The sequence below is a fragment of the Chiroxiphia lanceolata genome, chromosome 11 (assembly GCF_009829145.1).
Source record: "Chiroxiphia lanceolata isolate bChiLan1 chromosome 11, bChiLan1.pri, whole genome shotgun sequence".
Classification (NCBI taxonomy): Eukaryota; Metazoa; Chordata; class Aves; order Passeriformes; family Pipridae; genus Chiroxiphia; species Chiroxiphia lanceolata.
In genome coordinates this window covers 9,244,729-9,266,989 of record NC_045647.1, presented here as the reverse complement: position 1 = coordinate 9,266,989, position 22,261 = coordinate 9,244,729, and the positions used below count along the sequence as shown (strand labels likewise).

General features: G+C 45.2%; 1 protein-coding gene across 2 annotated transcripts; it reads right to left on the bottom strand.

The window, feature by feature from the left end:
• Positions 1 to 789: 789 nt before the first annotated feature.
• On the bottom strand, positions 790 to 19,350 carry ACOX2 (acyl-CoA oxidase 2). Of its 2 annotated transcripts, none has more exons than XM_032699446.1 (15): positions 19,228 to 19,350; positions 18,296 to 18,536; positions 16,830 to 16,992; positions 14,061 to 14,215; positions 13,437 to 13,544; positions 12,601 to 12,720; positions 12,009 to 12,124; positions 11,437 to 11,609; positions 10,280 to 10,442; positions 9,421 to 9,611; positions 8,081 to 8,242; positions 7,045 to 7,150; positions 4,072 to 4,289; positions 2,197 to 2,326; positions 790 to 1,315 (listed from the first exon to the last, which is right to left on the bottom strand). In XM_032699446.1, the coding sequence occupies exons 2-15, from the start codon at positions 18,453 to 18,455 to the stop codon at positions 1,253 to 1,255; spliced, it is 2,028 nt and encodes a 675-aa protein (XP_032555337.1). In that variant the 5' UTR covers positions 18,456 to 18,536; positions 19,228 to 19,350; the 3' UTR covers positions 790 to 1,252. The 2 variants fall into 2 exon arrangements, with proteins under 2 accessions (XP_032555337.1, XP_032555338.1); XM_032699447.1 differs by having other exon boundaries at positions 14,061 to 14,212.
• Between the last annotated feature and the right edge of the window lie 2,911 nt (positions 19,351 to 22,261).

Here is a 22,261-nt window from a genome sequence, read left to right as displayed (position 1 = left end):
TATATATAATTTTAACTGCAGAGTGCTGTTTCTGGTGATAGTCAAATTCTGTGGCTTTACTCTATTTCACGTTGACATTTCTGCTTATCCTGGGCACTTTGTCATAGTTATGAATAGAATTCCTGGTTATGCTTTTACTTGAATGCTGTTGGGAGTAAGAGAGTTGATACCTATTTTGTGGAGTGGATCCTGTGATGTTCTTGTCACAGGTAGGTGGGAACTTTCCATTCCATCTCTCACTCTAAAGGCCTGTTTTGGGAGTGTATTTGTCTATCATTTTGTCTCTCCCTGTTTATACATTGCAGGTTTTTGACTTATGTAATAAGAGGCAGCAGCAAGAGCTTTATACTTCCTATCAGGGAGGGAAGAGAAGCAGAACTGATGAAGCTCAGGAAAAGTGGTTGTTTCTTTCTTGCAACATGTGGTAAGAAATACTTGTGTTAACTGGCATTGAATTATAATCACAAGATGTTCTTTGCAACACTTCATTTACTAGCAAATTAATGACTGGCCTGGATCAGCCTGCCCTTTCCATAGTTATGAAGTATAATAATTAGATAAGCAGTATTGCAAATAATACACTTTATTGGAGACCAAGATTTATAGAAAGACAGGATGAGCGGCCCCATTAATGGGAAGGTAAATTCTGCAGACTGAAGCTGGCATCAGCTTTGTCTGAATCTTCATTAGGCAGGAATATTCCACTGCTGAGCAAGTCAAGAGCTATTTTAATTGTCCAAACAGATGTACTTTCTAATATACTTTTTGATTGAAGAGAACAAGTTGTTCTTAGAAACGAAGGATCATAATTTTACCTTCACTGGATTTTTCAGTACAGTTGGTTGTTTTGGGGTTTTTTTTGAAGGCACTGTATAGTTCCAACACCCTGAGAAGGGGGTTCATAATGTGGTGGTGGGTTTTTTTTTTTTTCTTCCTTAATCATCATATAGTGGATTTAGAAAAAGAATAAGGAAGCTGTTTGTTTTGATGCTGTCAGGACACTTCAGGTTAGAAAACAGTGAACCCTGGACCATTCCTGGGCTGTCTCATAGCAGTGGGTACCACTCAGTGCTGCTTGGCGTCTGTCTAATTGCAAATGGCTCGCTGAGAATCTTTCATACTTGTTGTAACTGCAAGTAAGCAACTGATTATTAATTCTGATTAGTCTGATTAGTCATTACTGATGCTTCATAAATGTACTGCTGCACAAAGAACAGGAGGAAACGTGTGTCCTTCACTTGGAACACGTCCTTTATAATTTCGATAGTGCGTTGTGAAGAAGTGGCTTCAAATACCTCTCGTAGGCTGGGCTCATCTGTTCAGAAAGAGAATGTGGAAGGGAATTAATGGCAATTAAGAACAGAAAGGCTATAATTTTTTTCTTAAGAACAATCTCCGGAATAGCTAGACTATTAAAAAAAAATAGCAAACAACAAACCACCAGCTATTTCAACTGTGTGTAAGATCTCGTTCCCTATAGTATGTGCTGTCCTTCATAACCAGCACACAACTCATCTCAAATGGGACAGAATACTATTTAACTTCAAAAAATATGCTTGGACCTGAATGTTTGCTGAAGGCAAATTTTGTGTTTAGCTGTAGGATTTCAAAGGGCTACTGATTAACACAGTAAAAATCTCATTCAGGGCAAAATGAGTTTTCAAACAGAGCAATGCATATTTACATCGTGCAGAATTTTACATTACTCCACAATATGGATGACTTAAGAAGAGAAAGTAAAGTTCTAAAGACCATGAAGGATGAAATTGCCTTGTTTAACATTTATACTCATTCTGGTTAAACATATTATTAAAAAACTCAAGTTTTGCACTAGTATCAGTGTATATAAAATACCCTGCATTTAGTGCTGTTTCATAATATGTAAACAGACTTATTTTAGCTTATTTTGTACAATGTAACCTCAGTGATACAAATTTAAGAACCAAAACCACATGAGTGGCACATGACAGCCCAGCTCCCTGGCACAGGCTCTAGTACTCTGCAGGCTCTAACTCATTTTTAAGTTAAATGTCTGAGCTCAGACTATGGGTGGCACGATTGGAGTGTCATTGTTCAGAGTGAGATACAAGGAATTGAAAGCTCATGTCTTTCATCTGTATTACTTTTATTAGAAGGAAAGCAAACAGTTTCTGCTCTGGCTAATGGGGAAGTTGTCTGGCTGTAACCCATCCATACCTTGTTGGTGGGGGACTTCTGAGCCCACTCGTAAAGCCGCTGATAAACCTGCCCGTCGTAACTGCCCAGCGCCGAGTTCAGGCTCTTGTCTGTGAAGTCAAAGGCATCCACCAGTGGAACGGCGTCCTTCCTACGGAGCAGAGCAGTGACATTTGTGTTACTGAAGCAGGTATTGCTTTGTAAGGGGAGAAGATAAAAGATAAACTTGGAAGTCAGTTGTCCAGGTTCCTCAGCCTAGAAGGTCTTGTGCCAGTTTTTCTCCTTGTCTATACTGGGGGGAAAAGCCTGCTTCTTTTGATTCCTCAGAGGCATCTCTAGGTGACCCTGCCTTGGCAGGGGAATTGAACTAGATGATCTCCAGAGGTCCCTTCCAACCCTAACAGTTCTACGATGTTCTACTAATACCCTGAGTTGTCTGTGCTGTTGAATGGGAGTTTGCAGGGTCTTGTAATCACCTGGGCTCTGTCCCTAATTCCCTAATTCAGGACTCAATCTCACGTCAGATGTTTTCTCAGCAGTCTCTACCAGTTCTTTTTTTTGATTTTTGTCTTATTTTTCTGACGCTGTGGGTGTTTGTCTTATAAAATGGAATAAGGTTGCTATTGGATTGATGTGAAGTGCTTTGTTGATCTCCAACCTCCATCTACCTTTCAATATTTCTATTACCTCGTCATGAGGTGTTGACGTATTTTATTCTCTTTGTGGCTCTAAGAGCAAAGCAACCCTGACCCACACCAGGAGCCAGTCTGACAGCAACTGAGAGCTGCAGCACAGGCAGCAGCTCTTCTAAGCAGGAGATGGTTTCTCTTTCCTTGTCCTCCCACTGTCCTGCGTGTAGGAAGTCATGCTGGCTGTACCTCACACCCAAGGTACCGGGATGCAAAATGTTTTGCTCAAATGTTGGCATTTGCATCTTCCCAGTTCCTTTTGAGTAAGGGCTCTTCGGGGGTTTGGGAAAGGCTGAGATTTTGCTACAGACCAGGAAGTGTTTGTATTCTTTCTACTAATTGTAAATATGTAAATACTCACTTCATTCTTGAATCCTGTTAACAAGGCATGGACTAAAACAGAAGTTGCAATGAATTCCAGAGGCAACAACATGTTAGTCTTTTGCAAATGTTATGTTGAGCTCATCACTTAACTGAGATTCCATGATCAGTTCTGAAAAGCCTTGCTCTTTGGCTCAGCCCTGTTCAGCCCTTGCTTGTGGTGTGTTCGTGTTTCTCTCCATGTGGCTTAAGTAGAATTTTACATAAAACTCACTTCTCTGCACCATAATCTGTTCTAAACAAACAACACTGAGTAGTGAAAGATGAATGCTTTGTCAAAAGGCCTTTGTGAGTGTTGTGGTAAGTGAAAACCTTAACATAACTCAGAATTCACAGAGTTAGTGACAAATTGTGTCGAGCAGATGCATCTGAAGTAGCTGTAGGCAGGATTGTTTGGGTACCAGTTGCAGCTCAGCCATGGCAACAGAGTGGGCTGTATTAGCTGTGGCTTGAGCAGATTCTGCAGTGTGTGATGGGTTGCTGTGGCTGCTTCCTGCCAGTGCTGCTCTGACTACATGTTTTCGTGTTTTTGCTCTACTAAAAATGGTATAAAGTGTTAGGACTTCTTCATTTATAATTTAAGATTTCATGTTACAGAACTTCCAGAGATTGCAGAGGAGCTGGACACTTGTCATGGTCTGTTTTACCATGAAAACAAGCTCTGTGTAGATGTTTCAATCAATTTGTAGTGCTGCCAGGCAATGAAAATAAAAACTGAACGAGGTGAATTGAGTGTGGAGATGTTGCCATAGGTACAGTAGCACCATTTTGTATCTATTACAGGGACAAACTGTATAGCTGTGTGTCTCCTGCCAGAGCAGCTCACCGAATAACAGCCAGGAGGTCCAGGTAGGATGCTGTGACCATGTCCATCTGAGCTGCAGATATGTATCCATCATGCAAGAAGGCTCCTGTATTCGAGAAGATCCCGTGTAGTGCAAAGAGGTCACAGAGATGTTTCATAATCCTCTGGATGCCAGCCTTGGTCTCGAGTTTTTCCACAGTTTCTGCAAAGTTTTTCACTGTGATGTAGTGGCAGTGAGCCTGGAAAACAAACGCAATCAACAGTGAATGCACCTCAAAACACTTTTAGTAGGTCAAGTGACTCAAATGTTCTTGCAAAGAATATAAAACCTTTTCATTTCCTTGGCACTTCTCCAGTCTGTATCCTTTGTTTGCTGGGTGACCAGGCCTTTTGCATTCATGTCTTACAGCGACAGCAGACAACAGAATTAGGGTTGTAAACAGTCAACACTGTGGTATTTGTAAACTCTAGAAAACTGCTTCAGAAATCATGTTAGTACTTACTCTAAATATTTCTGATTAATATCGCAAAGAGTTTGTGTGAAGGAAACACATTGGAACATACTTGTGTTGACCCCTAGCAAGTGAATCTTGATTGTACATCAACAGAAAAAACCTCTTTACTTGAAGACCTTGGGTTCATGGTACTTTGAGATCAGTGTCTACAAGGCTTCAGCTCTGGAAACGTCACTGAAGAACAACCAAACTTACCTCCCACTTTTGTGGTTTTAAGAAAACTGATAATGTCTGGGCCAGACACCAGTAAAGTGTCTGACTGCCAAATTACATAAATATTAGCTGAGGTTCAGAGCTAATGAAGCAGGTTGACCCCACCTGTCTGTGGGGTGACTCTTGGTATGCTGACACTGCTGTGGGTGGTTTGTGGTGTTGGGAACTGTGTGGCTCCACTCCCCCACTGCACAGTTCTCCTCCCAGCTGTGGGTGTAAGCATGGCACAGCTGCACTGAAGCTCTTCCTGTTGGCACGGTGAAGCAGCATGGACTGCAGAACCTGCCTGAGAAGCTGAGTGTTCTACTGAAGCAATTAACGTGTGGGGAGTCTGCCCACAGTGTCTGAACTACGCAGCTGGGAGCTGGCAGGAATCACTTCATAGAGCTGCTATGCCAGTCGTGTGTGTGAGTCTCCAGGGAAAGTGTGGGATAAGAAGTAAATACAGAAATGCCCCAAGAAGGCAGCAATTATATCAAGATTCTAAACTTATGGGGCAAACTCAAGGGTTTTGGGTGACTCTTCCTGTCCCGGAATTATTTAAGAAACTTTAGGGGCCCAGATCTCATTTTCTGAGGAGTCCAGCAGCACAGTCACCACTGACAATACCACAGCCAGCCCTCTGCATATGTTAGGCTCTTCAGAAATGGTTTATTTCTGACTAGTCTCATATCTGTGTTCATTCTCCTGCTTGCTTCTCAGAGAGAGTTGGATTGTAGCTCCTCTGACATATGATCTCCCCTCCTCTAAAGTCCAGAGACCTTGGCCACCCATTTGAGTGGGTGCAGGAGGAAACAACTTGTTCAGGTTTGTATGCAGGGGGTGCTGGTCAGAGCTTTTTCTAGAGGTAATCTTGAATGGGAACATTTTGCTTACGTTTCACTCTCCTAAAAATATATTTACATTTAAAAAATTATTGGGAACATAATTTTTAAAAGTCACTTTGTTCATGGGAGGTTTCCTTTGTTTTTGAGGCAAGTACACAGTTTCTCTGCTTATTTTCAAAGTTTCAGCATTGAATATTTGGTGCTTCCAGTGAGTCTGTCTAATTGAAAATGTGGGGTGATGCACGGAGGACAGGTGACCACAAAAAATGCTGCTGCTGACATCAAGTCTTTGCTCCCTTACTCACTGAGTTCTTGTTTTGAAGGATTTATATCTGTGCTTGCATCAACGCTTCCCATGGTTTTGAAAGGTTCTTGGCTGTTGCTGAGAAAGGTTTGACTCATCAAGGACTTCATCTAATTGACTGACTACAAGGGGGCTTGTCCCTACTATGAAACCACCACGATGGTGGTGATCACCCCTGCCAGGTATGTGTACGATTCCTTTTTCCCTGTCAGGGGCTTCTTGCTGAGTCCATTTCAGTCTGGCTGAATGGTAGATTACAACTAGATGTTTTTCATTAAAAATTCAATGAAGTTAAAATCATGGATCTGTTTCAAAATCTTCCTTTCCTCAGCAAAGGAAGGAAGGAAGGAAGGAAGGAAGGAAGACTTTCACCGTAATTGCAAAGGAATTGCACTTAATTGCATATTAAAAATTTTGGGTTTTGGAGATACAGAAACATTGACGGGTTTAGTTTTCATTAAAATTTAGGTATTTTCTCCCCTCCTGCTTTGTTTTCTGCTTAGTTCTGCACTAACTCTTGTTTTGGGGAACAAATGTTGCTGTCCCAATCCTACTTCATCTGAAGCATGTCTTATTAATTTGACTTTGATTTGATTTTTCTTTCGGTAGTAGTTAACATTGCACTTATCACTGGTTTTCATTGTTTTCCTTGCAGTTATCTTTCCTTGGCAGAGAGGCAGATGGAAGAAATACCAGCCATGTTTCACCCTTGCTGTGACTCTACCAGCTTTCAGTGGGGTGGCTTTGGGAAGACTTTCCTCTGAGAGCCAGAAACGCTGGACTCTTACAGAAAGGTGAATGTTGGCTGGAGATGGTGGGTTCTTGTTGCAGGATATGGGATGCCTGATTAGGCTAGCAGTGGCAGCATAACTGTTGAAGGTATTTTTCTCCCTTTCATTTCTCCTCCTCCTAGTCTTTTCTACCTGACCTCTTCAGAGAGGAAATTTTTCAGATCAGGAATTGCTTCTTTCTATGAGTTTTCCACCATGCAGACCGCGGTGATGGTCTTTGTGGTGTCCCTTAGATGCCAACAGAAAACAATAAACAGCACTGAGGTTTTAAGCTAATCCTGCCATTTCTGTTGCATATTGTATCATAAAGACAAACATCAAATAAGCAGATCAGTTTTGCTAACCTTTGCAGCCTGCACCAGCTGCACAGTGCACTGGTTCCATGCGTCGTACTTCTTGGCTCCAGACTGAATCAAATCCTGTAGTTTAGCTGCTGTGCTGCTTATGAGCCTGGAAAATTGAAAAAGCATAAGGCACACTGTTTGTGGATGGAGCAGCCCACGTGCAGGGGGTTCGCATTCGGAGTCGTGTGTGCTCGAATGGCAAACTGGCATTTCTGACGTCTGGAGTTATCTACACTGAGTGTAGATAACAAACTGCAGAAGCACCCAGACCACCCTGGTACTGGGGGATTTCTGCCTTCTCAGCTTCCAGGGTAGTTTACTAAGGGGTAAACTTTTCCTGGATCGTGTTTGTAAGGAGAGTTTGCAAAACAAATAGTAATACTGGACTGCTCTTACATTATGTTTCTTTTTTTCTACACAGGGATTCAAATCCTGCTCCCATTGACACCAAAGATTTTGCAAGTGGCTCTGTTTTTACACTGGTTTCAATGACAGCAGGGTTGTCTCTTTACCTGGTTTTCAGAGATGACACCTATAGAGCCCATAACCATGCACGTAATTCCAATGAGACCACTCATGGTACCATTATTACTTGTGTTGAGTGGCTGAATGTGTCGTTGAAAGGCTACAGACAATGAGAGGCTGTGTGTTTGCTGGAGTGTTAATTGATAACAAACATCCCTTTCTCAGGTATGTGAAATTTTAACATTCTGTACAAAATTGCTCAGGATCCAGTTGCCTAAAGGTTTTACTGGATGGCAATTCAGTGATTTGCTGAATTCTGGGATTTACTTAAATGGTGCCACCAACTCTGTGAACATAGTTGTTTGGTAGCACGTGGCTTAAGAACTTCTGAGTGTGAAAGCTCCATACTGAACATCTGACATTGCTGTTAATCCTGTGTAGTCTTCCTTTTCTCTTTCAGGAGCAGATGGTGCCAATCCTTGTGTAACTTATGTTATTTTACCTCCCTTGAAATGAAGGAAGAAGCTGAGCTCTGAACACATTTCTGATGTCTCCCGTTCTCCGTACTGACCTGACTGCCACGTGTTGATAGGCCTCAGTGTAAATATCTGGACTGAGAAAATCTGACTCGTTCTTGGCTGGACACTTCCCAGGTTTCACTGCAGCCAGATAAGTGACAGATGGTGGAACAGGCTGGCCAGCGCTGGCTGCCATGAAGCACTTAATCAGGAACCTGGGAAGAGAGCAAAGTCAGAGCAGGGTATGGTGGTGATCTGCACACAGCAAATAGTCATGCAAAAAGTAAAGCAGGAGCAGGTATGGAGCAGCAAGGTGCTGCAGTGGTCCAGAACGGACTTGAACAAGTAATGAGCTTTTGTTTTGCCTGTTACTCGCAGTAACCTGATCTGTGGTGGCTGTCAGGGGTAGCCTATCTACTGTATTTAATGCTACAGCAGCCTGTAGTGATGGATTTTTCAGCAGAAACTTGCTGTGGCTTTTAGCAGTCTCAGCGGTGTGGTGATTAGATACATTATCAACTTTGCAACCTGAGTCTTAATGCTCTGGGAATCTTAGTGGTGGTTTGGTCTTACCCTCTGTGATCCCCAACACACAGTCACATTATGTTAACAAACATGAGACCCTTTCTCGGAGATTGTGTACAAGGAGAATTCTCCACTCCCTTATTTTTTGGCACCTCTGCTATGAGCTAGACTGACCAGGTCTGGCATTAAAAAGTTACAGCATTTCTCTTGACCTTGCTGTTGATCTTGCTTCTTGAAGAAGCAGTAATGAGCCCAGAAGTGTCTGCATGCAAGCACAGAGCTACGTGGTTGCTCTGTCCCTGGGAAGTGCACTGGTTTTCTCCTTCTAGTAAAAACATACATTATTAAAAGTTCAAGCAGCTGTAGTTTTTTTTCCTGTATTTCCTGCACTCTGGATAAACATCAGTCTGCGTGTTCAGAGGAAGGTGGTGTTCTTGGAGCATGACTCATCCACTTTCAGTATCCAACAACTTCGTTTTCTCTGAATCTCACTTAACCAATATTGTGTTCTGGCCTCACTTTTACCAATATTGTGTTACATTGTACCATTGTTACAATGGTTGCTTAAAAAATAAACCACAAAACTCGTATAGCAATGTGTTTGCTGTGCTACGAGGCAAAGAGGAAAATGAGGTTATGCAGAACAGCACCTGCATACGTCCCCAAACCAAAAATAGAAGAGATAATCCAATTCCCACACACCTCCATGCCTGTTAGACAGAAGACATGAATAGTTTATGTCCTGAGCTGTATTTTTAGAAGGTGCTGTGAGAAAGGAGTAGCTGGTTTTACTGGTTTTGGAAAAGAAGTGGTAGAGGCTGAATAAACGAGGGCACAGGCTTTTAGATGAACGCATTTGAATTGTTACCTGGCAGTTTGCAGGAGCAAGATGGTGTTTTCCCCTTCATAAATACAAGAGGCAAGTATTTTAGTATACAAGGAAGGGAGTCCACTCAGCAGGGAGTAGCCATGTCCCCCACAGGCCCGGAGGCAGATCTCCACTGCTGCAGTGCCGTGGTGAGTGATCACGGCTTTAAAGCCCGAAGACAATGCATGGAGCTGTTAAAAAATAAGGGAAAAAACCAAAAGCAAAGTGTTACTGGTGTAAGTGTTCTAAAACAATCCTCAGAATAAATTTCCTTTTTTTAATCTTGTGCAATTTTTGGACATGATATCCCTGCCGGGTCCCCCGTTGCATGCTGGTAGCACCCATCTCCCTGAGCCTGGCCTTTGGTGTCTGCCTGGGATGCTGCACACCCTCCTGCTGGGCACACTGTAGTCAGTTTATGCGTTTTTGGGTTTCTCTCAACCAGCTGTGGCTTCAGCCACCTTTGTTCAGAGTGTGTTTTCATTTCAAGCACCCAATTGTAAAATCTTCTGTTCCATCGAAAAAGTCACATTTTTGGTTTTGGCTCAGAAGAGAGTATTTGCATGTGCATTTGCAGATGAAGTTGTGAAATAACACTTTGTGCCACCAGCCACTTGGAACGAGGTTTTTAGCAAACAGACATGCTTTTCAAGGACTTTGCAATAGTTCCCAAAACAAAAAATTTGGGGCGGTAGAGTGAATGTTGTTGCTGACTGGCTGTGGACCTGGGACATGCCATTTGATCTCCTAGTGCTTCCTCTTTCTCCAGTTCTCTAGCGAGAGGAATGCTTGTCCAGTTTGCTAAAATCCTTTGATATCTGGAGATGAGAAGTGCTGTATGAATCTTGCTGCAGCTCACCTCTGGCAGCATGTCAAAGTTCTTCCTCTGGATCTCTCTGTACCCCCTGTCAAACAGCTCCTGCAGGTAGTTGTTGATGAAATGAAAGGCATAGGCTGCTGCCAACTGGGGCAGCAGTTTCTCTTGCTGAGTCTGGTAGTCAAGGATTTTTGCTTCTTGTTCCCTGTTGGAAGACAGCTGATGAACTAGGGAAAGTGTGGACATAGGCATAGCTACTGCTACAGTCACAGAATGAAAAATAGCATTTTTCATTACCAAGAAGCAGTGTGCAGACAGGACTGAGCTGATGGTGTGGCAGCAAATCTGCCCAGCTTGCTGAGCTGTTGGAGAGACAAACCCTTTGAGAAAAGAAAAGGGATTTTTCTGCTGTGTTGATGAACCAGCCTAACAGCACAGAAAAGGCTCAGTGCAGAGGGGGAACGGGAACTGCGAGAGAGGAAAAGGATGAAGCCTTCAAGGACAGCAAGTTGTTCCAGGGGAGATGGTGCCACTATACCCTGAAAAACTTCTGCTTTTCAAACAGAGTCTTTGTGGCCCTGGGTGTAGACTCAAAAAAATTTGAGTCATTGGAATCGGTTCTTACAATTGTTCAACATGCTGCGCTCTTCTGTTTGGTTTGTGTTTGAACCAAACCATGTTCTCATTAGGATCCTTCTGCTTTTGACAGGAGATTTAAATGGAAATTTTTGTAATCCATTCAAATTAAAAATAACAGGGATTCTTGCCAGACTAATACAATTCAGCATTGTAAAGCGTGGATATTGGATTTCTGGATGTTGGAAGGTATTTTAACATTGCACCCACTAGTAGGATGCTATGGAATAAGAATTCAGCAACTTGTCCACTTTGTCTGGATTCTGCTGAGTTATGGGATTGCATTAGGGGAAGGCCAGTTATAAAAAATAAGTTGTCTGTCTGAACAGCTGAGCTATTCAAACTATGAAACTTATCTTGGAAAGAACCGTAAACATTCTCTTGTACTTTGACTGAAGCTCGTTAATGTAAATAACGGGGGAGCATGTTCGTCATGCCCTGTCTGGGCCAGGAAATCAGCCAGTGATGGGCTGAAAGATAAGATGAAAAGCAGAAACACAAACTGGTGCAGGGGAACATGGTGTGTAGTCCCCTTCCCACGGCTGCGGGCTGTGTGGCATTACCCGGGCCTTAACTTGGACTGCCGGCGAACCACGGAGTAGCGGATGGCGATGGTGCAGGCTTTCATGAGGGGGGTCAGAACCTCGTCTGAAATGAGGGAGATGCGCACTGCAGTCATTGTGAAATAATTAATCTTCTGTGACCCCTGTCTTACATAGGTGCCGTCTGGTCGAACCTGGAGTAGAGAGAGGGTGTTAGATGCCGCCTTCTTCAATACTAAGGTGGCTGTGTAATCACTAAGCATAGAGTAAAATGGACATAAAAATCCTTCACTGAATGCAAACAATGTTTTTATGTGTGATGGATGGAAGGTATCTGTTTAAAGAGACAAACTCTTACGGTTTCTGGCTGAGATAGGTTCTGCCAGCCCTGTTATCCCCGGCGTCTGAATGTGGAATTCTTGACACCGAGTTTCATTTAGGATTCAGGTAACTTCTGCCCTTGATAAAACCTCAGAGACTTGCAGACACCTCAAAGGAAGATTTTTGTCCTAAATTTAGGCAAGTCCCTGTCGTCTCTCTGGTTGTGCAATGAGAGTTTGATGGCCAAGTCTGTGATGTGAGTCCATACATACCTCGCAAAACTTGCTCAGCATGTTCTCCCGGGGGATGCGCACGTTCTTCAGCATGAGGTAGCCATTGTCAACGGCCTCAAAATTCATTTTGGGACCAATGTCTCCTGCAGTTATGCCTGCAGCAGGAGAAAACAGAGCCTGCTTACTTCCACTTGAACTTTTTTCTCCCCCATTTTGTGTCAGGCTGGGGATCTCAAGGGAAGGGCACGTTCAGCTCTGCTTCTTCCCCAGCATGGAAGATCTCACCTGAGGGGTGAAACAGGCATTCAAATGCCTTGTGGTAGTTTGTTTCCATGATCCATCAACAGATGGATCCGTGTTGGCTGGGGCCAGAACTGAGGTGTTAATGGAGAGGTGCTCAGAGCAGGCCAGGCTTCTGGTTAAGATGAGAGCTTGGTCTGAACATGCCTGAGGATATGTTAGATTTCCCTTTAGATAAGAAGGTTGAGGTTAATGATAACTATGCCTTGGGTAACTGTCTTGGCTTGGTTTTGGCAATTTTAACTCTCCCTGGGCCCAATGTTTTAGAAAACATTTAAGGGCAAAATAGGCAGAGCACCTGCACAAGAGTTGTTTACCTGGGGTTGTTTACCTGGGCAGAGTGAATGGTCCTGAAGGCTGCGTATCTGCACGATGAAGGGATGGATGCCATAGCACTTCCCATGGATGTACAGCTGAGCAAAGACCACTGTGTGGGTCGCTGATCGTCCCACTGCAAGAAGAAAACCAGCCCCATTCCTTTAAGACAAGGTACAGCACAAACACTTCTGCAGTTAACAGTGGTCAGTGTAATTGTGTGTTAGGTCCCACTAAGGTAGGGCTCAGCACAAGTCTGAGCCACAGGTGCTGGAAGCCTAAAGCTGAGCCTGCTCTTGGCTCTCAGAAGCTGCACCATCATTCTGCCACTGTTGCTGCCCACGAGACTTGGATGAATAGTTTTGCATCAGAATATGAGAAAAAATAAGCAGTTAAAGTTCATGCAGTGCTGAGAGAGTGGGAAGTGCTGTGGCTGTTGCAGTGACTCCAGTTATTTTCTGTGAAATACCTTCCTGAAGGGAGCCAAGAATTTCACACTTGAATCCTTTATGCTGAGACTGTCTGATGACTTGAATCCTTTATGCTGATGACCTCCCTGCAGTTTTTGGTTGCCTGAGTATTATTTAGAAAGAAGATTTATTCCTGCAGAGGCAGGAGTTTCCCTGAGTGAAATTCTCCAGCCCTGCCACCCAAGGGGTTTTGGTAGACGATGGTGGCTCCCTTCTTGGCCTTTGAACTTGGTCAAACCCCCTTCTTGCCTCTCAATGAGTGCATCTCTTACAGAAGTCCTCTGCTAGCACCTGGGCCCTCAAACATGGAGCTTAAGCAGGGTAGGTGGAGTAAGTAAAGGAGGCAAATGAGGAAACCCAAAATGTTTTGTGTGGTACTTACTGTCTCCAGGCCACCACTTCATGGCAGAGATCTTTGGTGTGTTCAGTATAAACTCCTGAGTAGCAATATCAAAGACTGCTGTTGTTTCCAAACCCTGAAGATAAGTGCCTTTAAAAAAAGAAATTTAAAAAAAATTCTATCTTCTGGTGTAACACAAGGATGGAGGGAGTGAAGGGTCCCTGGGGGCTGGTGTGGGTATTATCAGGGTTTTGTGGTTTACCCTTCTGACAAGAACCACAGGTCAATGCTTGCAATGACCCCACACCATTTTTTGCACAAATCTCTTGAGCCCTGTGGTACTTGGGCATCTGCCTGGCTCCTGGTGACAGCCATCAGCTGGACAAGCTGCCTGGCTGATCCCCTCCCCTGCTGGTGACTGCCTGCTGTCCAACCACGGGCTTTCATCCTCGCTCTTGTTAAGTTTTCCATATTGACAAAACCAAAGCCAGTGCATCTCCAGCTTGCAGAGGAACGCTGAGGACATCGACCTCTAACATGCAGGAGGCATTTCCACCCAGCCACCCCTGTCCCCAGGGAAGGATGGACAGTTTGGACTCAAATTTCCATGAGAATTTGGCTGTAGCCTTTTGTCCTAAGGAAACACTGTTTTCCCCACAGCCTTACCATGTCCCAGTTCAGTCTGGGCGTAGCTTCCAATGAGCCGGAGCTGGGTGGCGAGAGGAATCCACTTGGCAATCTGTTTGTCAGAGCCCAGCACCGAAATACTTCTCATGAAGACGCGGTGAAGGAGAAACGCGACGTCCCCGGACAGCGCCCTGTGGAGAAGGCACAAGGGGTATTTCTAAAGGAATGAAGTTCCAGGCATGTGATGAATGAGGCAGTGGCACTGCGGTGGTCACCAGACAGTACCACCTGCTGCCTTTTGATTTCTGCCTTGTCATACTTTATCCAGCAGCCAGCAGCAGCACAGTGTTGCAGGAAAAGAGCTCTTCCAAGCTGCTTTTGTTCCTTCTTTCATAGCAGTTTGCTTAAGTGTTGCTCACTCATTATTTCAGTTGCTCTTGGAGGAATTATCTGTTCTGAGTAGCAGATGCTCAGCTAAAAACACAGCCTGGCTCCAAAGCTCCTGTGGCTCTGAGGCTTGTGAGCCCTTCATATCTTTTTTTTATTTCCTGATTATTTAATTTATATTTTGAAGCTAAACTAAAAAAGTCAAAAAAACCAAAAAAATCTACCCTTCTTTAAAACCCCCAAACCCTGGCAATTCACTGTGGGGCACATTAGACTGAATTACACACAGGTATCTGGATTTTTTGAGCCTTCCCATTCTGGGGAAATAGACTGGTATGTTGGGTTTGTTGCTGTACTTTTTGCTGTGTTTGCTTTCTGTTGCTGTCAGTGAACAATATTGGGGTTCATGGAGATTTGGCCTGACTTGACATGTTGTTTTCTTGTGGGAAAATTCAAATACATCTGTATAACACGTGGTTTATTGTCTGGTCAGGCCCTTTGCCATCATCCTCTGCATATATCCTAAAAAGCACTACTCCAGAAGCTGTGTATGAGAACTTGGGTACAGCCATTTCCATGGTGCAAATCAGAAATTAATCTGTTTTAAGCTTTTTCTGTGTGTGAGAAATCCTAAGAAAACATGACGAATATAGTCCCTCTTCCTGGGATTCCTCAAATCTGGTTGAATCACCTCACAGATATAGGTACATGTACAAGTAAATGGCTGTGCTGTTCTCAGTAGCTGGGTGGCTGTTAGCACATTGCTTTACTGCAGCACTCTAGTGAGCATCTCCTTCCACATAGATACCTTTTATTGTTAACGAATGATTCTGACCTTTCTTTTATACTGGCCCTGAGAGAGAATCAATCATGCTGAAACAGTGGGGGGAAAAATATGAACAAAGAAGTTAAAAGGAAATTGCTTTGATTAACAGAAAATGACTTAATGAATCCTTGGCAGCCTGTCCAGAAATAACATTCCTTTAGCTGCAATTTGAAAAGCTCGATTTTTAAATTGTGCGAGTGATTCACTGTGCCTGGCACCAGGAGCACCAGGATTCTGTCATAAGAGCTTGGTGCTCACCTGGTGTTTCATTAGGCAAGAGCTGCCCTGCCAGGCAGCTCTGCTCCTAATCCAGCAAAATGGGACAACACAGGGCTGGCCCTGCCACAGCCCTCGGCATCAGGGGGCCTGATAAAAGCACACCTGGGTGGGAGAGGGGGTAGAATTTCATCAGGTTTTTAAAATATGCTGGGATTTCTTTTTTCTTCTGAGGGAGGAGTGGAGAGCTGCTTTTAAATGGGAATATAATGATCAGGTCCAAGAGCTCTTGATGGAGGAGTTCCCCCTTCATTAGTCCCACTCACTGTAGGCAGTGAAGAGTTTAGCATAAAAAATTATAGATGGAGACAAACTTTTTTGCAGGGCCTGTTACCATAGGGCAAGAGGTAATGGTTTTAAACTAAAAGAAAGTAGAATTAGACTAGATATAAGGAAGAATTCTTTCTAAATGAGGGTGGTGAAACACTGGAACAACTTGTCCAGAGCGGTGGTGGAGGTCCCATCTCTGCAAACATTCCACGTCAGGCTGGACGGGGCTCTGAGCATCCTGATCTAGATGAAGATGTCCTTGCTCACTGCAGAGTGTTGGACTTCTAAAGGTCTCTTCCAACCCAAACTGTGCTAGGATTCTATGAAATACTAGAAAGTGGCTCTGAGTGTCAGTGGTGAGCTGTAAGGGGTTTTGCCCCTCTGGTGATGCTTCTGAACTTGCACCTTCCTACTGGGAATGTAGAGAGTGCACCAGGCAACAGCGAGCCAGGAATTTATTTAGCAAAGGGAGAAAGAAGGAGGGGCAAGTAATTGAATTCTGGAGCTCAACCCCACACAAAGCATTAAGAAAACTTTATAAAGAAAAGATTGTGAAAATATTTTATTCCCATTTACTGAAAAACTAAGGTGAGTTTTTTCTTTCTTTCCCTTCCCCCCCCCCCTTTAATATAATGTGGGTTTTCTAGATGGAAAAAATGTCATCTTTAATTTAGTTGCAAGTCAGTAATGTAACAGCAACAGCACCACTTCCAATACTGGTTATACATTTAAAAATGTCTGAGGGGTGGTATGAGAGCTGTAGCACAAGTAGGGAGCTTGCTGAAGTGGAAATATCATGTTGTGGCTGTGAACTGCTGTGATCTATCATGCTGTACCCATGTGCTGCTCTCTGAGAAGTTCCCTGCTGTGTACCACCATTTTCCCTTTTCCCAAGTGTGCTGCTAAAATAAAAACCCGCACCATGTTTTTATCCAAACCTGTTCTGTCAGCTGTTGGTCTCTCCCAGCCTTTGCTAAAGCTGATTCTTGTAGGCATCCAAAACTTTGAAAAAATTAGTTCTACATTAACAAAAAATAAAGAGAAATTACCTGTAAATGTACTTATATTCAGATCCATTCTCAGTCCATCCCATCTCGTGCATCTTTTTCTGGAGATGAACAGCCTTCCTGACTGCTGCTTCGTACCTCTCATTTTGGGTCTGGAAATACTGGTTTTCTCTGCTAAATACAGGGTCGGATTGGATAGCTTCCACTGCAAGGCAACACAGAAGAGTTGGTTCTCCTGGGGCTGGGGAGGTGCAGGCAGTGCCTTGAGCCTTGCTTGGGAGGAGTAGGCAGGACTGGACCCATGGATACTGATGCTGTGACTTATTAGCACTTGCCTGTAGGCAGGTTTTATTTTGCCAGTCCTGGCTCCCAGGGTTGTCACGTCTAACTCTGAAAAGCAGTGGGTTTGGGGAAGGAGAAGGGGAACTGAGGGGGCCTGGGGGGTCTGTTGAGTGGAAATGGTGACCCTGCAGGGTAAGGCACCATCCTTGTTCAGAGAGTAAGAGATGACTTTGTGGCAAAATCACAGAATATTTTAAGTTGGAAGGGACTCACAAGGATCCAATTCTTAAGTGAATGGCCCAAATTGGGATTGAACCCACAACCTCGGCATTATTAGCACCATGCTCTTACCAACTGAGCTAATCTCAAGATGCTATGGATCCCTCTGCCTCCAGTTGCTGCTCCCATCTTTGTTCCAGCAAGGGCTGTGGTTAGCTGGATTTTGCCCAGAGGGTGGCTAATGGCTGGAGCCTGCTGGGTGTCTTGCTCAGCACCAGTGCTCTGGTTTGGGATGCTACCAGCCCATGGCAGTGTTGCAAAGCAACTCAGAGTCACTATTTCTGTGTCTGCCTGGAAACTGCCTCTGCTCTATTTTGCTTTGTCTATTCACATGTAAGGTTACACTGAATTCCAGTGGCACCATGAAGTGTGTGATCCCAGCGGCCTGTGCCGTTCTTGTTTGATAAGTGTATAATACGGATGTAGTTACAGAGACAAAAGACAGGGTTCCTCTGTTCCTTCTGAGCATATAGTCAGTTTTTGGCACACTCATGACGAGTGAGAGCAGCTCAGCCTGGCTGAGGTACCCATGCAAGACACTCCCCACCTGGATGAGCCTGATGTGCCGAGGAAGGTCGCTGGCTGTGGCTCACACATGGTGTGCATTGCTGCACAGCAGCACTAAGCCCCTGCACACATCCCACTCACATAGGGACACTCAACCCTCAGTTCTTGTATTCCAGTTTAACCAGTCCTGCCAGAGACACTGGGGATTGGAGCAGGGAGGAGGAAAAGCTTCAGACAGCAGGAGTGGCTGCGGAGGAGTTGTGTTGATTTACGCTAAGAGAAGACTCCAGCTCCACACTTCTACTTTTTTAAGAGACGGGTGATAAGCAAATGCCCAGAAGCACAAACCCCACCATGCTGCAAAGGAGGAGCAGAACAGCAGGGACACCCAGGCACGGCCTGTGCCAGCTCCCCAGCAGGGTCTTGTAGGGCTCACTCACCCACCGCTCTCCGTATCCGAGTCTGCTCTGCACCACCATCCAGCAGGGCCGTGAGCTTTTCCACGCAGAAGGAAGCAGTTTGCCTCTCGCTGGCCAGGTCGGGATTCACGCTGCCGAGCACCGAGCCCTGCGAGTACTTGCTGGTCTCCAGCAGAGCCATCCTGGAGCCTGTCAGTGGATGCCTGATGAAGGTGTTGGCACAGCGAGGAGTGGTTTCGGTAGGCTGGCCAAGATGATGTACCTGCACGGGGGTTACATGAATATTTAGGCACCGTCCTGTCCTCATTGCAATGATGTGGACACTGGAGATTTATGGTACTTTTAAGAACTCAAACTGCAGGTTTTATGATATATTTTTTAACAGACAATATTTTACTTTCCCCAGTCTGTCCACAATATTTTATCAGTTAGTGCGGCAATATTTCACAACTATCTGTTAATATTTAAGGGAGTTTCTGGCTTGGGGCTCACAGGCACTTCCTGTGCTCCCTCTGTCCTGCCATGGGGCTCAGCTTTATTTACGTTAACTCCCAAACTTGTAATCCCCATGTTTAGCAGGATTTATCGCAGGATGCTAGTAAAAAAAGGTGTGGCGTGTGGAAAATAAACCAGATTTTTCCCTTGAAGAGGCTGCTGCCTTCCCAAAAATTACATTACTTTAAGAAACGTAAACTCTGGAAACTCCTGCAAATGTGTTATTAATTCCTGCTTTTCTGATATTCAGGCCTTTAATTCAAAGTGCCTTATTGTCTCGGGAGGGAGGAAAGCCCCCGGGCAGGGTACTGGGTACGCAGGGTTGGAGTCGCCCAGCGCTGCCCTTGAGCCGTCACGGGAAGCGGCGCTCGGAGTCAGGGACGCTTCCTCTTCCGCGAGGCTGCGTAAGGAAAATCCGCGACTCCTTTCGCTTCGTGCGAACGCGAACCCCCACGTACCTTGTCCCACGCGTCCCTCGGGAGCCGCCCCGGCTGCTGCCTCCCTGGCTGGGCAGCGGCTCCCGGCGTCGCTGTGTCCCTGTGCCCCTGTGCCCCTTGTCCCCGGGGCCAGCGCCGCTGGGCGCGGGTGTTCCTGCGTGTGCTGACCTCTGCAGGCAGGAAAATCCCACCGATCCCAGCGCTGAAAGGGCTCTGCGCCTAAAAAAAAGATGAATGTTTCTGATCTCGCTTCAGCCGATTTGCGCGTTGGAGGCTGCGCTTCCAGCTCCGTCACCCAATTGACACCCTGCCCTTCTTCTGGTGTTTTAAAATTTGATGTATTGTTTTTGCAGCCTGCTCCGGGTGGAGGACTCGCACTGCTTCTTGCCTGTGTGTTTGACTCGCTCAGGGTTTTCCCAGCACAGTCATTGGCACTGCCTTCAGCCCTTCCCGCCGTTTGGGGTGCAAGTCTGGGCACCGCCGATGTGCCTCGCAGGCTGGGTCGTGCCGGAGAGTAACGGGAGGTTGCCATGGGGTGTGTGCTGCCTTCACCCCCGGCCATCCTGAATCTGTCCCTGCTGCAGGCTGTCCGTGTCTCTAGTGACAGCAGCTGGAACTCACACCCCCCGCCCCCCGGGGGCTCACCCCGGCTACAGACGGGAGAGGAGTCCCCCCTGCCCATAATTCATCCATACGTCTGTGCTGCTGCTTGAGACCCACGCTAGAAACGGCTTTGTCAAGGAAAGGACGCATGGAGTTCACTGTACTAAAGACTTACTTTAATATGAGAAGTTAAACAAAGGTTGGGAAATCGGATGTAGTTTTGGGTAACTATAGTTTTAAGCCTGGAGCTGAGCTTGTTAAACCAAGCCCAGCAGCCATGAGGAGCAGCAATCAGTCAGAGCAGCTGACTGCAATGCTGTGAATGTGCTCACGGGCAGTGGATCCTGTGATAGGGGTCAGCCTGGTAGGTCAAAGGTGCTGTGTGGCTCTGTCACACTCCTGGGGTGTCCTATGGATGTGCTGTATTCGGGTCTGTACAGCACAGTGTCACATCCCACGGTGACCCGGAGCCGTGAGTGCTTAGGAGGCACTACATCCTTCTGAAGTGCTCCATGGAATTTCACTATTTGCTCTTACGTTTTCTTCTGCTGGAGTCAGAAGCGCTTGGCCTTGTGCTTCTTGAGTGCTGTTTGTGATTCAGGGAGTGGATCTGCCTCTCCTGAAGGGAGGGTGAGGGATGACAGGTTAGAAAAAGCCTGTCCCTGAATCTCTTTGCAACCTGATGTTCATGCAGGCTTATATCTGGGCAGGCTCAGGTACTGCCTGGGTAGGTTATTGCCAATCTGTGTTGGTGAGGTCTGAGCTGGAGTGCCACTGGAGCTGCACACCTGGCAGTGTATCATACACCTCAGCTCCATGTGCCCTTGGGTGCCCAGAGATCTCACGAGTGCGATGAGAACTGACAAAATCTGCAAGAGCACCTGGTCATGGTGTGTTGGAACACACCCTCATTATTATGTTGCTGATAATTTTGCCTTTTTCCCTGTTTCCATAAGGCTGGATCTCACCAGTATCATGGCCAATTCATATGGTCTCACATGATGCTTTCATCAACACAAAACCATTTGGTCTGTGGTAGATTTAGATAATCTTTGGAAATGATCTAAATATGGAGAAATACCTAGGATAGGCAAAGGCGAGTTCCTGAGCAGGGGTGTTCAGCCAGGGTCAGTCAGAGGGTGCCACTAGCTTGAGGAAGAAAACCAGAATTTGCCATTTTTGAGGCAGTAATGAGAAATATATCAGGCAGCAAAATGTAAGTGTTCCTTGGCAGGAAATTCCACTGCAGCAAACTATCTAGGAGCACTTCAGGAGTGAGTGCATGGGAAAAGAGATCTCAGCATGACCTGGATAAAGAACAAAGCTGGTATTAAAAGCTCTGGCAGTAAGAGAAATCCAGGCGATGAAGCATAGCTAAAAGGCAGGTATCTTTTAAGAGCAGAAATGATTGTTTCTTACTCCGTTCCATAGAAGAGGAACTGTCACGATATGAACAACTGCTTTTGGCATCCATGTGTGGATCCAGGTGTGTGATCAGTGTAAGTTTTGGGGCATAGCCCATGAAAACCTCACTGCTTGGGGCTGGAAAAGGTTGATAAAGCATTTTACGAAGTGCTGCCCAAGTCCCCTGGTCTCATGTCACACCAAAGGCCTCAGTCCCCAGAGAAGATGTGTCCCTTTGGGTGGTTTATGCCAGGAAATGAAGTACAGAACCTACTATGGTAGGATAGCAAGGGAACTGTTGTTATAAGCAGCAAAAAGGTGGGAAGATGTTTTGGAAATCTGACCTGAAGAACAAGTTTAGTGAATGAGCCCCCACCCCCAGTGATGAGCTGACTGGCCACACCAGTGCCACAGGGTGTGGAGGGTTGGAACAAAATGTACCTCCCAGTGTGGCAACTCCAGTAAATACCTGGTGTCAGAGAAATGCATCCAAGCACCATCTCTGCCATGTTCTGAGTGGGATGTTGGCATCTGTGCCAATATCAGTAATGAGACAGAAAAGTCCTTTTCATTTGCTTTGCTGCATTCAGTTTTAGTCCTGGCTCTCAGGGACCATGGTGTGTGTGACCTGCACATGTGAAGCATCCTCTCTTTTTCTTATCTGTTTAATCTGTGGTCTTTGGTTGCTGCTAAAGCACACAAAAAATGTTTAAAAATAATGAAAAAAGCTCGCTAGTGGGAGGATTACCTGTAAGTTCAATGCTGAGTTTTTAAATTAAATCCAAGGACGTGTTTCCTTGGCTCTGTGGGTGTTAACCTGCCAGGCGAGTGGGTATCCATGGCCAGTTAGAAATCAAACAGTATGGAAAGTTTCAGTACACAAGGCCTGATTTCACAATTTTTGTGCCTTTAAACTTTCATCAAACTGAGATGAAGTCTGGGGATAAGCACTGGGTGCAGTGTTGGGTGCAGATGCTGAAAAGGGCTCATTGATGAGCAAGTTAACACAACACTAACAAAGGAATTTATGTCAGACTTCACTGGTTTG

Bases quoted from the DNA above. Each gene is read 5' to 3' on its own strand.
- ACOX2 (XM_032699446.1), bottom strand. From the start codon at position 18,455: ATGGCTCTGCTGGAGACCAGCAAGTACTCGCAGGGCTCGGTGCTCGGC. The intron at 16,993-18,295 runs GTGAGTGAGCCC...GTTGCCTTGCAG, and splicing joins TCGGATACGGAGAGCGGTGG to TGGAAGCTATCCAATCCGAC. The intron at 2,327-4,071 runs GTGAGCTGCTCT...TCTGCTCCGTAG, and splicing joins GACCTCCTGGCTGTTATTCG to GAAGGACGCCGTTCCACTGG.